The sequence below is a fragment of the Xenopus laevis genome, chromosome 5S (genome assembly GCF_017654675.1).
Source record: "Xenopus laevis strain J_2021 chromosome 5S, Xenopus_laevis_v10.1, whole genome shotgun sequence".
Classification (NCBI taxonomy): Eukaryota; Metazoa; Chordata; class Amphibia; order Anura; family Pipidae; genus Xenopus; species Xenopus laevis.
The window spans coordinates 90,118,049-90,132,931 of record NC_054380.1 but is presented as its reverse complement, the minus strand read 5'-3'; the positions used below and the strand labels follow the sequence as shown (position 1 = coordinate 90,132,931).

Here is a 14,883-nt window from a genome sequence, read left to right as displayed (position 1 = left end):
TATATTGCCAATAAATATAATAATGATTATATGTGCATTGTTTATTTAGATAGTATATCTATAACAAAAGTTTTAAAGGTTGCTATGTTCATGTTTCTGTCTTAGATATTTTACATTTTTCATATTTCCATTGCATTTTGACATTTGTTTTTCTTTCCAACATTTCTTTTTAATAGTTTTGAGTATTAACTGGACATATTAGAGAGATATGAGGGTTTTGACATATTCAATAGTATATAGGAAGGTCACACTGAGATACCAGAATAGTAAGGATCACCACACTGTATAAAGTATACACTAAACAAAAAACACTTGATATCCTTGGAATAAAAATTGAGCTGGTGTTCGCACATGCATGGTGCGCACCAGCGTTTACGCATGCACACTGGGGGGGCGGAAGTGTGGAACCCAGTGGGCCGCCCGTGCTCCAGTCCAACCTTGGTTATGGGATCTGGTATCTGGAAATCCATTATCCAGAAGGCTCAGAATTACAGAAAGGCCGTCTCCCATTGACTCCCATTTTATCAAAATAATCCAAATTTTTAAAAATTATAACTATTTTTCTCTGTACTTGATCTCACCCAAGATCCTTACTGGAAGCAAAGCCAGCCTATTTGGTTTATTTAACATTTACATGATTTTTTAGTAGGCTTAAGGTATGAAGATCCTAAATATGGAAAGATCCTCTGGAAAACCCCAGGTCCCGAGCATTCCCATACCTGTATGAGACCTAGGCAGTGCAATATGTATTTCTTGTATACTAAACACATATTAGAATACAGATCTATGTACTATACTAGTTTAACGGTTAAAGGCATTGTTCATCTTTAAATTAACTTTTAGTATGATGTAGAGAGTGATGTAGCTTTTTATTCAGCAGTTCTCCAGTTTGCAGTTTCAGCAATCTAGTGCTAGGGTCCATATCATCTTAGCAACCATGCATTGACTTGAATAAGAGTCTGAAATATGAACAGGAGAGGGTCTGAACAGAAAGGTGAGTAAAGTAGCAATAACAATACAGAAAGTAGCAAAAACAATAAAACTGTAGCATTATAGAGTGTGTTTTTTTATAGATGGAGTCAGTGGCTCCCATTTGAAAGCTGGACAGAGTTAGAGGCAGAAGGCAAAAAATTCAAAAACTCTAAAAAAATTAAGACAAATTGAAAAGTTGCTTAGAATAAGGCATTCTATAACATACTAAAAGTTAACATATAGGTGAACCACCTATCTAAGGGGCTTAGGGGTGCCGGGCAGCTTACATCTCTTCTCTGTTCTAATAAAATGTTAGACATTTTACATTAGAGCAACTTTTTACCTTCAAGCTGTATTTCCACGTATGTAGAGTAAAATATACACAGATGGAGAGATGTTGTGTATATTCTGTTTGTGTGATTTCAAAACATTTGCTTTGCTGATGTCGAAAACCCCAATAGGCTTCAGAAATGCAATTAATATTGCACATGGTACTCTGAGCCTGGTTGATTTCAACTGGCAGAAAAGTTGCATAATCAACCTCCTGCACCCCCTCTTCCCAACTGACTTTAATGAAGAGCGCGTGAAAAGTGTTACCTCAGCGAAAAGTGGATGCCCTCTCCGAAGTCTAAGTGCTTTGCGCACAACTGCACTCGACTGCGCGCGAATGCGCACGTGCGTCCTTGTTTGTGCATGGTTACGCACGCGCGTCCTTGGTTGCGCACGGTTACGCACGCGCGTACCTGGTTGCGCACGGTTACGCACGCGCGTACTTGGTTGCGCACTGCTGTTGGGAGCCGAATGGCCGGCCGTGTTGCCTAGAGCGCCCGGCTGGCATGGCCCCGCGCTGACACACAGGAGTGGGAGCTGACACATTTCTTGCATTGACAAAGGTATACTTCATAGACTACATTAACAGCAGCTCTTCTAGTGGACCCACGCGAGAATCCTTCACCTACATCTACATTACATGGCTAGATCCACTTAGACACATAAATGCAAATAGGCAACCAGAAAGCAATGCATTCATAAGTGACATCCATTTAAAAGTAAACATAATTCAAATAGGGTTTATTTTGCTTAAAAGGTCCACTTGCAAAAAAATCAGTACCCCTGCACAACTGTGGTAGGTCTGTCACAAATATAAAACTAAGCTTGTTGTCTGCTCTCTATTTTGTTTCCTTTGCCAGGGCTAATTACAGTACATACAAGCTGCCCTCTTGACTTTGTATGCTGCCAGTGAGTTCACATCCTCCTTCCAGACATGACAAGATTGTCCCTGAGATAGTGCTTACTGGAAAAAAAGAAAACACTGGGCATAATGGTGTTTAACAACCTCTGCCTGTCTGAAAGTTCACTGAGCAGTATATGAAACAAAAAATCAAATTGCTTTCATTTATTTTTCTTCTAATTGCCATACTCTTGTGCGCCAGTGTTTAGGGTAAAGAGGTTATCGGCCTTCCTCTGCCACAGACAGAAGTAGTTCTTCATACTGCAATTATTAAATTCATCGTAGTCAAAAAGTGATGTCTGTGTATGTCTGTGTTTGTTTGTGTATATACATTCCTGCATCCTTGATAACAGTGGGACCCAAGGGGGCATCTTCTTGTAATGAAAGTCTTGCCATCAGTACTGTACTTAGTTATAAGGATCTCAAAGCTGTTACCCAGTTCTCTCAACTTTAATATAAATAATATTGTTGTTAAAATGGCCAGTATGTGATGCGGGTCCCTAACATCACCCTGAGCTCAGTATGAGATCTCACATTATCTCACATTAACCCCTGGGTGCAGATTCACTAACCAGCGACAGCTTTGCACACACTTCACCAGGCGAAAATTCGCTCAGGCAACGCTATTCACTAAAATGCAGAGTTTCGTAGTGGGCACCGAACGCTTTCGACTTTTCGCTATCGTTACTTCGACAATGCGAACAATTCAAAGCGAAGATGCGTTGAGTTGTTATAATGCCCTACAGATGAGCCCACTGTATAATTATGTTAAATGTTCCATATGTTAGAAAATGTATGGGGGAAACCGGTTTCCCCCCAAAAAAAATGTAAGGACTTTTGCAGGCTATCACAGCATTTTTTGAACTTTGATGCTTTTTCCGCTAAAGAATATGATGTAAGTAACAAAAGATTGAGGAAGATCTATGCACTGCAGTGCACTTGGCCTGGTCTGAGTAGGCGAAGGCAAGTCTGGCGAAAGCGGTAACGTTCAGAAAAATCTGCATTTTAGTGAATTTGCGGATGTAACGTCCATTCGTCAGAGCGAATTGTCGCCAAGCAATAGAGTGCAAGTGACCGCTATCGCCTATCTCATTCGCCAACGAATTGGCACCTGTGGCCATTAGTAAATCGGCAATGTCCCTGCGGGCGCCACTTTGCTCTTTAGCAAATCTGCCCCCAGGTTTTAGATGTATTTAAAACCACTTTCACAACATGTGACAGCTGTAAATAAATATTTATAATTCACCTCATTCTGCTTCTGACTGTTAGGCTGAGGCAAATTACATATATATGATCACAAGTATTATATATATTTAGCGAAATACATATTCATCATACCTGGGAAGTCAGTGACTGCAGATTTGTAACACCTCATTTAGGTATTCAGTTCCTTGAAGGGTTAATAACTGTGCTCCAGGAGGCACCTGTATTAGGCATTGTCTCTGGTGACATTTCTGGGCTTTTATCATCATTACATGTCACATTAACCAGTAATAGCAGGTGGAACTGTGGGAGCTTTGCAATACAATGGAAATATCTACCTAATAGTAGTGGGATCTGATAATATCATGACAAATAATGTGTGCCAAATAGGCTACATTAATAACAATAGAGCATAAATGGCACCAGTTGTACATTTACTGTCTGCCTTACAGGTTGATAATAGATCTAAATGCACGAAGGCACCAGAGTTATTAAAGGAAAAAGATTTTTAAATGGTAAAATATCAATCCAATCCATTAATATAGTTGCCCCAAAAAAGTTACCAATATCTCAGATACCATGGTGTGCAACATTGGGAGGTCCGTGAGCACATACTAGTCACTTGGCTATAATGCTCTTGAACAATTTACAAAGCAAACTTAAATAAATACAGGTATCCATGAAAAATGAATACTTTGGAGTCCATAGACAAAACAATCTCTGATTATGGTGCATTGCATATTTCAAAGTCTATCATGTTGTTCTAACGGCAACAAGTCAGTTGTTGAAATAAAACTGCCAGCACCCCTACAGGATATCACTCTCAAAGAATCTTGGGATCTGTAGTCTTGGGTGCCACAGAATTTATATAAGTGGGAAAAAATCTAGCAGTTTGCACAGATTCCTATAGAGAAAGAACACAATGCTTTTAGGATGTACCGTTCCACCTGCAACAAGCTGCTTTGTTGGATTCAAAAAATCTGACCGAAGGCAGGGATTCCATAATCACACAGCAGGAACAAAGAACAATTCTAAAAGGGTTATAAAAAGTCATTCATTTCTAATAGCAGCCATTATGCTTAAAGTGTGAGCTAGCAAATTGGAATGAGGTTCAAAACACTCTTAATATGCAGCAATTATCTCATTATATGAGTTTTTGTACTGGAGGTTTTAGGAGTTGATTTATCAGAAGATGTGATAGCTATTGTAATGATATTTTCTTAACACAACAGAGATCTGGCCAGTTTTACAAATCAGCTAGCTGACTTTTTAAAGAACATAAGTTAATCATTGCAACTTCCTTACCAACAGTATCACCCATCCTACACATTGCAATGCATAGATTACCAACAAAATGAATGGATGTGTGCAGCCTTTGCCTTCTTTTTTAGCTATCCTTTATTGGCTGCTAGCGCCATTCCCTGTATTGCCCCATATTTGCTGTTTGTAAAAGAAAAAACTGAAAAAACTAGATAGATAGATAGATAGATAGATAGATAGATAGATAGATAGATAGATAGATAGAAAACCTAATAGAGAAAGCTAAATATACCAGCATACATACAGATATGGCACTTAATCCTATAGCCTCAGTAAACAATTGAATGGTTTATTTTTTTGTCAATGACCAAATATAAAGTTTTAGTTTGAAACAAACTTTATTGCAACAAAGAATTAAAAATAGTACATCTGTGAGAGTGCATATCATGAGAACTATTGAGAAATCACGACCCAAGCAAATCATGTACAATTTCAACTAAAAGTTTTATTAAACAATTCCAAATCAGCATGTTTTTTCACCATAACTGTGAGTGATATTTACAGTCTTCGGCTCCTGCGGTGAAGGCTTGGCTTGGGGTATGGGGGGACAGTGGAAGGGGTGTAAGTTAACAGGATGTAAACGTTTTCCAGAAGAAGTTTTTGCATCCTGCTTTGCGTTCCCTGGGAGCCAAGACTGGGCTAGAGTTTGCAGATCTTTCCAGTTCCAGTCTTACATCGTCTTGCTCTGCACCTCTGGGTAAGTCGTCTGATTCCAATGCTTCATTCTCTGTCTGGGAAGGGTCTGATAGCAACTCTGCCAGGAAATACTTGGCCAACTCCTGAAAGAAGAACAAGGACATAACGTGAGAGGCTGTGATCTAGAGAGAGTGCAGATTGCAGGTTAAAACAGAAAAGAGAAAACAGTCATAACCACACTTTCTAAATACCACCCACCTATAGATGGGTCATTCAAACATTTTTGCCAGCTAATGTTAGTAATCATGATCAGCAGCTGCAACCGCGAGATAATGAGTCTATTCTGATTGCTACAGCCCAGGCAAATGTCAAATTTATAGGATACATAGTAGATATATATATATATATATATATATATATATATATATATAGCAGCATTTCAGCATGTTCACTGTTACTTTAGACAACATGTGAAGCCTCTCCCTGTATTGCTAGTTTGTGCAACATTTCCAGTTCTGGGATTCATCATGTGCAAGTTGCTACAGCTCAGTCTCTTGGGTAGTGAAGCAGCTGGACGCCATAGCCGTAACAATTACGATCTTTCTTGGAAAAGATCTTTCCAAGAAAGATTGTTAGTTTCAATACACACGTGTAGAGCTGAATCGTCAGGTATACAGGTACAAACAATAGAATTCTAACCGTATCTGAGGTTTCAGCACTAACAATGGCCGATGTTTGGGCTCCTTCAAAGGCACCCTATAAAAATTTTCCATCCAGCCCGATCGATGAGTCCAAGTCTTCTACCTATATCAGTTGGCTCGTTTCCCATCATAAATGCACCAAATATAGTACGAAAATTTGTTTCGTACAATATTATCTGTGCGTCTATGGCAGGATTATTACAAGCCAAAGGGTGAAGGGATTTCTGTATAGAATTGAAGTTGGGGATGGGGAGACATGTCTGTGTCCCGGAGCACTGGAGAGTTCAGCACCTCGGACAGCTCCCAATAAGAACAACGTAATCGCTCGGCTTCTAAGCGCTTCCCTTCCTGTAGCGACTGCCAAACAGCAAGCTGGGAAACCTAAGCGCTTCGCTGAAATTAAGGCTCATAGGTTTTCTTTAAGAAAACTGTAGCTAAAACACAGGTTTGCCTTAAAGCCATTATCTACCTTGCCAGTTTCTTTATCCTACCAATATACATCAGCTACTGTGTTTGGCGCAGAAAAGTTTGCCCAGCGGCTGCATTCCCTCAGTCTAAACCAAAGCTGATTGCGCGGCACAGGAATAAAGACTGCCGGCGGGTAATAAATAAAGGCAAAGTAACCAGTCTTACCTGTTTCCCTGCCGCTGCGAGTGATTTCTGCAGGAACTGGCGGAGTCTCGGATCTGTAGGAGCAGCTGATAGAGAACTGACAGCCAAAGCCAAGGAGAGCAGGGTGAGGGCACAGCGAACACGGCAGGACTGCATGGCTCCAAGCTGAGGGGCACAGGTATAGATCAGTGCTGAGTAACCTGCTGCTACACGTCTACTTGCTCTGCTTCTGCTCCTGGGATCTCCTTAGCCCCCTTTTAAATTCTGCCTCTGACGTCACCACGGAAGAGCCCCCTCCTACCCGTCTTCTCCCTGAGATCAGCACCACTTTTACGCACCATTACCCCAATGTAGATAAATCACTAAAAACACACAGGGATGTGGGGGAACGAAAAACTGAAATGGTATTTACTAATATTTGACGTCTTGTACTGTGCCTGCCCTGTTTGCCTGACCCTTACTATCCTTTGTATGAACATTAAAGGCTGGGAACGTCATTCCCACTCACCTGAGCTGATTGTTTGCCAAATGTAATTCCTTGGTGGCAACCTGGGCATTTCTTTCTTTGTGAAGTTAGGGGACTGTAAAGGGGACTTGGTGTTATTCTTTGTACATTGCAGGGATCTCGGCTCATCAGCCTCATTTATCACTGACACATCTCATTACTTCATCTATATCATTCAGCAAAACCCCATGGAATATAATGAGAGACTTTCGGCCAACGCCATAAACTACTACCAGGGAAGAAAATCCATTGAGTCTTATAAACTTATTATTCTATGATTATTCTATTCCAGGGGCAATGTGGGTCGCAAAGCAAGTTTAACCTTTCTGATCTAATTCTGCCGAAATGGTCCTGTTTATTTCTATAATTAGCAGAAAGTAAACGAATTGCACTTTTCTGCATTCAGATAGTTCATATGAATCAGGTCCAGCTCGAGCTCTTATTCCCATGTATATTGTTGTTCCGACCGGTTCTCATTGTCATATTGGATTCAACTGAAATATGCTGATCCTTAAAATGGGGTGTGGGTTATTGTATTATATTAAATCTCCTCTGCTTATCATTCCTTTACCGTTATTGGGAAACCTTAGCTTTGTGAGGTCCGTATATAGACGATCAACTTTACAGTGCTGGGATGTAGGATCAGTGCAGAACATGTATTGTAGCTACAGTATAACATGGAATAAGAAAAGCATATTGGATCTCTACTCTAAGAGCAACAGTTGTTTTAAAATTCCTTGCTGCATATTGTATCTACTATAACTATTTGTTTGATTATCTGTCTATACATCTATCATCTATTTCTCTCTCTCTCTCTCTCTCTCTCTCTCTCTCCCTCTCTCTCTCTATCCCTCTCTCTCTATTTATCTATCTATCTATTTATCTATCTGTTCTCTCTCTCTCTCTCTCTCTCTCTCTCTCTCTCTCTCTCTCTCTCTCTCTCTCTCTCTCTCTATCCCCCTCTCTCTATTTATCTATCTATATATCATAAATCTATCCATCTCTCAGGCTCTCTCTCTCTCTCTCTCTCTCTCTCTCTCTATCCCTCTCTATATCTATCTATCTATCTATCTATCTATCTATCTATCTATCTATCTATCTATCTATCTATCTATCTATTATCTATCTATGTATCTCTCTCTCTCTCTCTCTCTCTCTCTCTCTCTCTCTCTCTCTCTCTTTTATCTATTATATATCTCTCTATATCTATTTATCTAGCTATTATCTATCTATCTATCTATCTATCATCTATCTATCTATATCTCTCTCCCTCTATCTATCTATCTATCTATCTATCTATCTATCTATCTATCTATCTATCATCTACCTATTATCTATCACCTATCTATCTTGTATTACTATATCTAACTGGTATCTATCTATCTATCTATCTATCTATCTATCTATCTATCTATCTATCTATCTATCTGTCTGTCTGTCTGTCTGTTATGCTTCAAGAGTATATATTTTGCTAACTGCACATTTATCTATCTGCAGTCTCTCTCTGTCTGCAATTCTGTCTGTCTACATCACAATTACATTGATATGCCACATAGGAATTATGCAATTTAATTATGATATGGTGTATTAGCAAAATTGTAATACTATTGTAATATATATGTGTTTACCTGGAAGCATGTAGAGTTAGCGGAGAGCCTAGTTAGAGGTAGGTGGGGCCCTCATTATCCCACCTGAGTACATGAAATTCCTTCATTTGGAGCCAAGGGTATCGTGAGTAAACTGGTGCTCCCTATTGTGTTATTGTACAAAGGCCCCTAAGTGAAATTCAATCCAAAGAAATCCTTCCCTTGATTTTGTGGAATTCTCTAATCACAGGCTGTCAGTGAGTGGGATTGTTGAGGGAGGTTATAGTACAATTTGTACAATCTGAGGATTAAGTTTGTAGGTGCCGCAGGGGTGAGCAAGTCAGCTGACAAAGGTGTTAAATGGCAAGAAGAAGATGCAGAGCAGCAAGACTCTAAAATAACTTGCATTGCTTTTCTGACGCTTGCTATATCACAGTCTTTAAAATGAAGTTTCAGTCCAACAAGTGGCTTCAAATATGAGGTACTAGACTAGCCCAAGGGGAACAGCTGCTATTGAAGTGGTGCAGGGAAGTAGTTCTCCTGACACTAAATCAGTATTAATTATAAGGTGGATGCAGGATACCTTGGGTGTTGTCAGTATTATGGGGAGGTAGGAATGGCAGGGGCTTAAGGTAAATCTGTGTAATTTACTGATTAGGGAAAGTTGCAGTCTAAAACTAGATGATTTTTAACCATCATGCACAGCTGGAGTTCAAAAACCCAGTGCCCCTGGCAGCCCACACACACACCTCTGCCCCTACAGTGTTGCAATCATGTTTGTGCATCCCACATTCCTTCTCAGCCCTCTTGCTGGAGGCGGCACTTCCCTAATGCCCTGATGCCAAGAGTAGAGGTGAAACTATAATATACGAACAGGAGGACGGCACTCCGGTAAAAAACAGGTTTTTATTGTAGAATACTGCAAGGGTACATAGGCCTTACGCGTTTCGGGAACACCTTCCCTTAATCATTGATGCCTATGATTAAGGGAAGGTGTTCCCGAAACGCGTAAGGCCTATGTACCCTTGCAGTATTCTACAATAAAAACCTGTTTTTTACCGGAGTGCCGTCCTCCTGTTCGTATATTACTGTTGGCAGTGGGGCACTGCGGACTGAGCACCCGGCATTACAGAGGAACAGCTAAGTGGTGGTGAGTTGAAGCGGTCCTTATCGTTTTTGAGAGGTGAAACTATGACCCCTTTTCAGATATATCGGGTTTGTTGTGGGAACTGCTAAGCACTGTAATTATACTTTATGCAAGGGACTCCCTCATCTGTGGATTACGCAGAACCTATTGTTGAATGCTGAATAGCTAACCAGAAGGGGGACAGATGACTCCAAGCCAGGATGTGCTGAGAATAACGTGACTCACAGACATATTCTCACTTCCATGTACAAAGAAGATACTACTGACACAAGGGTCGTGCAAGATTCATGAGGTGCAACTTTGCTAAACTCTATATCATGGGCACATGAAAAATTGTAGTACTCTTTAAAGGCATACTACTGTACTGTTCTCAAATTCCACTTTTTCTAAAATATATTTCTTTCATGCTCTTTAACTGTTGTTGGCAGTTTTCTGATATGTAAAGGTGACCATACAAAGGCTGACAAATACATTAAAAGTATTTATTTAGACTGTAAGCTCTATGGGGCAGGGACGTCATTCCTATGGTATCTCATACCACATAGTACTGAAGCCCTGTGTTCTTATTTGAGCAGGGCTGCAACTTCATCTCTCACCTCCCAGTGGATCCCATTGCCATTGTACCCCCAGCTCCTTCTGTAGTTTCGCCATTGCATGTGGTACTATAATGTTATTGTTCTGTTGGGTTAGGGAGGCAGCCTGAGGGATCAGAACAGCTGGAATTGAAGCAAAACTCCAAAGTCTTTTGGTCAACCAATGGCATTTTTCAACCAGGACAGATAATCCTTGATCCACCAGGAATGCAAGATTATCTGTCAAAATGCCCTTGGCCTCATACTGGGCCAGATTCAATTAGATGAGAAAGACTTATCTCCTTATTCAGTTCCAGATTTTCCAATACAGCCATATGCAACTGAATGAGAAAAACATTGTTATCTAATTCTGTTAAAAGGTAATTCAACACAGATATTAACAGTGGGGTTAAGGTAGGAAACTGGACCCCTGTGGGCAGAATGATCCATTATTTACATCTATAGTCTGATCTTTATGACAATTTGTGCATTTAGAGTAGCAATATAGAACTCAACACTCAACACAAGGGACCATATGCATTTCTGTATGGCATCATCATTTTATTACAATTTGGCCCACAAATGTGTGACATTAGATTATTCGGTTGATGACTGACACAGACTTAAGCCATCATTTTGCACACATTTCAAAACTTCCTAGTTCTTATCCACTTGCATGAAGATTGCTGTTGGTGTCATGAATAGAGTTCAAACAGTGGAAATGACCCAAAGAGATAATATTTTATAAAGAAATGATCCCAGGATATACACTGCTTGAAGGCATAGCTAAATATTTGTAAACACTATGGTACCTGTGGTTATTATTATTAGGTTTTGAGTCTGTACCCAGAAGTGCAGACACCAGAAAATACAAATCAAGACAATTTTTTTCTGTTTTCAGGCTGGCGTGATATGAATTAACACTCACGCTGCTGTCTATTAGAATGTATACAACTATACATGGAAAACAAATTCATTTACAGTATTTAATTCAATTTGTTGTAGCATCTCACTCTCAACGTTAAACAGACTACAGCAAAAATATTTAAAAAAAAATAGTTTCAATTACACATTAGTTCGAACATTCCCTGCTAAAATGGCAGAAACTATGTACTGGGGAAAATAATTCAGTCATCGGCTTCTGCTTTAGCCTAGAAAAATTGAAACCGATGTTTCATATGATAAAGTAACCGTGCTCTTCAATCTCCTTATTGCCTGGGACTCTTATTACTTATTGTAATAAACATAAGGACAGCAGAAAATTCAGATGCTATTAATACAGAATGAAGGAACCTATTAACTGTCTAAGACTGCCTTAGGATGGAATAACTTGCAAAACACTGACTAACATTGCCAAGAGCCTGTACTCCATTACTCAATATAAAAAATGTTATCAACTCTATGCTTTATAATATGTTGCAAATGTAAAAATGGCTACTATTCAGAGCCATACACATCTGTAAACTGTACCTATACACCTATACACTATACCACAATATGATGTAACAAGCACTAGTCAGTTGAACCTTACTCTTTCTCTGTTCCCTGATCTACTTGTTTCCCATCACAATCTCCATCAAAACACCATGTATGTATAAGGCACACAATAGCTGAGTTTAAAACCTGGTCCAATTTTTTTTTTTCAACAATAAAAGATTACAATGTTGGAAATACTTCTGGGAAATGCTTAGCATTCTTAGGATCCAGTCACTGCTGATCTTTATACCCCTTCCCGGTCTATAGTGCCAAATCTCTGCCAAGACAACAGGCATTTCATGCAAACAATTAAAGTATATCACTTGATTAAGGGCTAACACCCAAAGCATGCTGCCAGCAATAAATTAATAATTAGTAATTATTCCTCAAAGTATAATTGTTTGAATAAGGTTTCTAAAAATAATGGATGTTTGCTTGCCCCACATTGTGTATACATTGAAGTATAAAGTATTTGCATTTATAATGAGTTAGTGGGAGATGGCAGATTGCTTACCTTTGCTGATGTAAAGGTGGCCATAGACATTAAGATTTTTCTCTTCATTACGACTGATTTTAGTGCAATCCGTCGTGAATTTACGTGAGGTTAGTGGTCACTGAATGATCGTACATTTAACTAATTTTTGTCCGATATTGGTTAGAAAATCAGTCGGTCAGGTTATAAAAATTTTATCATACACAGTAAAATGTAACCATTGTCCAATTGTTTTCAGGGCCAAGCAGGCAGTTACCCGCAGTTTTCCTAGTTTCAAGTAGACAATATTGCTTGAAATGATCATTTAAACGTTCGTTTCAGTATAAGCTTGCTCTTACAATTACAAAAAAAAAAATCATAAAGTTGTTGTTTACCTTTCAAACACTTTTTCCAGTTCAGTTGTTTTCAGATTGTTCTCCAGAAATAAAGACTTTTTTCAATTATTTTCCATTTTTTATTTTTTACCGTTTTCCCAAAATCTAAGTTTAAAGTTGAATGTTCCTGTCTCTGGTGTTTGAGTCTGGCAGTTCAGTAATTCAGGGGCAGATTCTGCTCTGTTACAATTTTGCAACATTTAGTTGATACATTTCTGAGAAGCATCTCTGGAGTATAAACAACTATTGTATCAATTCTAACAGCTGCCTGTAATGAAACCCAGAGATTCTGCTCAGCAGGCACAAGGATAATAAATGTATCAACTAAATGTGTCAATTTAGAACAGTTTACAGGGTCGGCGACCCCCCTTCCCAGAGCTGCTTTAGGAGGTGAAAAATTACACATTACATTTCAATATTAGAAAAATGGTGACTCATAGAAAATATAAAGTAATTGGAAAATGTCATTATTTCTGGTGATCTACCTGAAACCAACTACTTGTTTGAAGGTGCACAACCCCTTTAATGTCTATGGCCACCTTAAATATGAAAATCTTCAAAGGAAGAAGTCATAGCAACCAGGAGTTTATGACCAGTTATATATCTTACTGTGCTGTGACAAGCAGCTTGGTTGTTTCTTTACAGGCAGTCAAATAAAATCTTGTACATGGGTGTATCACCACTCAGAAACACATTATGTGGCAACATGTAATTACGGAAAAATCCTAGAGATTATATCAAGGTAATTGTCTCTTAACTGGGGAAATGTATACAAAGTAATTATTGTCTTCTTTAGAAAAAGGCACCCACAGTAAAGAGATTGGCACTTTACATTCAATAGTTTGTGCTCCTCCTTTTTCCCTTTTGGAAAGAATTTCTTTTTGGTGGTCTCTCTTGTTTCACTTGTGCTTTATATAATAAGCATGCAAATAATAAAGATAAAGGTCTACAACAAGAGAATATATGGACATGCTCTTGTATCTTGTTGAAACAAGATACAGTATATTTGATCCACAGTGGTATGAGATCAGTTCTAGCCACATACTAGTATTTTTTGTTTATACTGATGGCAGAAGACATTAGGTGAAAAAAGATTCTCAAAAAATATAAATGGTTACAAAATCATGACATGATTGATATGAATGAAATGCACTGTGGCATATTGCGGGGCATTTAAAGGGGCATTTGAGGAAAAGGCAAAGTTGGTATGGATATGCATAAAACACAAAACATGACACAATTACTAGGTGATACTTTCGCAAGTGGATTGCTTCGTTCCCTATTGATTTGCATCATATTCAATGAGCATTTAATAGAGCTTAGCCTATCTGACATGCTTCACAATCATAAAAGCCTTTGTCCATTCTAATTAGTTTATTTTAAAGAGATTTACAGAAGCACACAGTGCAGCCAGGGAAGTGTCTTGCTTGTGGATTTGCCCCATCTATAACAATGTCCTCATAAAACTATCTTTTATTTTTATATACAGTATGAACTGTTGCTGTACAAAAAGGACAACATATGTCAAATGCATTTTGTTTGTCTATGATTACATGCTGTAAATGTGTCTTTTTGACGGCAGCCATGTGAGAAGGTTCTGTTTAGAAGCTTGTGTAGAAAATCAAAACGCTGTCTAATCTACTTCTCTTCAGTTACTGGGACAATCATTATTAGTTACTTTCCCTTTGACGTACCTCAGACAGATGCGATGGAGTCTGTTACAGTTCAATTTCACTTCTTTATTGATTCTGCCAGACTTAAACTGAGCTCAGACTTAATTGAGACTTTTATTCATTGTTTAATAGCGTTTGCTTTTATTTACAAGTAAACAAGCCACACCGATTTCTCATAAAATGCAACTACTTAATATCCAGTTATTCCTGTAAACAGTGGTTTATGGGTGTCTATTACTGTAATATATGTAGGGGTTAAGTAGCTACTGTTAAGGGTTGGAGATAGAGCCCCATAAACAAAAATATACAGTAATTCCCAACCTTGGCATTGTTTTGCTTCATTCTTCACTTCATATGTAATTCATTTTGTATTTGCAACAAC

At 38.7% G+C, this 14,883-nt stretch overlaps 1 protein-coding gene across 1 annotated transcript; it reads right to left on the bottom strand.

Annotated features, from left to right (window-relative positions):
* Window positions 1-5,075: 5,075 nt before the first annotated feature.
* sst.1.S (somatostatin, gene 1 S homeolog) lies at window positions 5,076-6,905 on the bottom strand (the record flags this gene model as incomplete). The annotated part of the gene is given in 2 exon segments (NM_001089250.1): window positions 5,076-5,505; window positions 6,697-6,905. Coding segments are annotated over 2 exon segments (348 nt in total). The 5' UTR covers window positions 6,832-6,905.
* Between the last annotated feature and the right edge of the window lie 7,978 nt (window positions 6,906-14,883).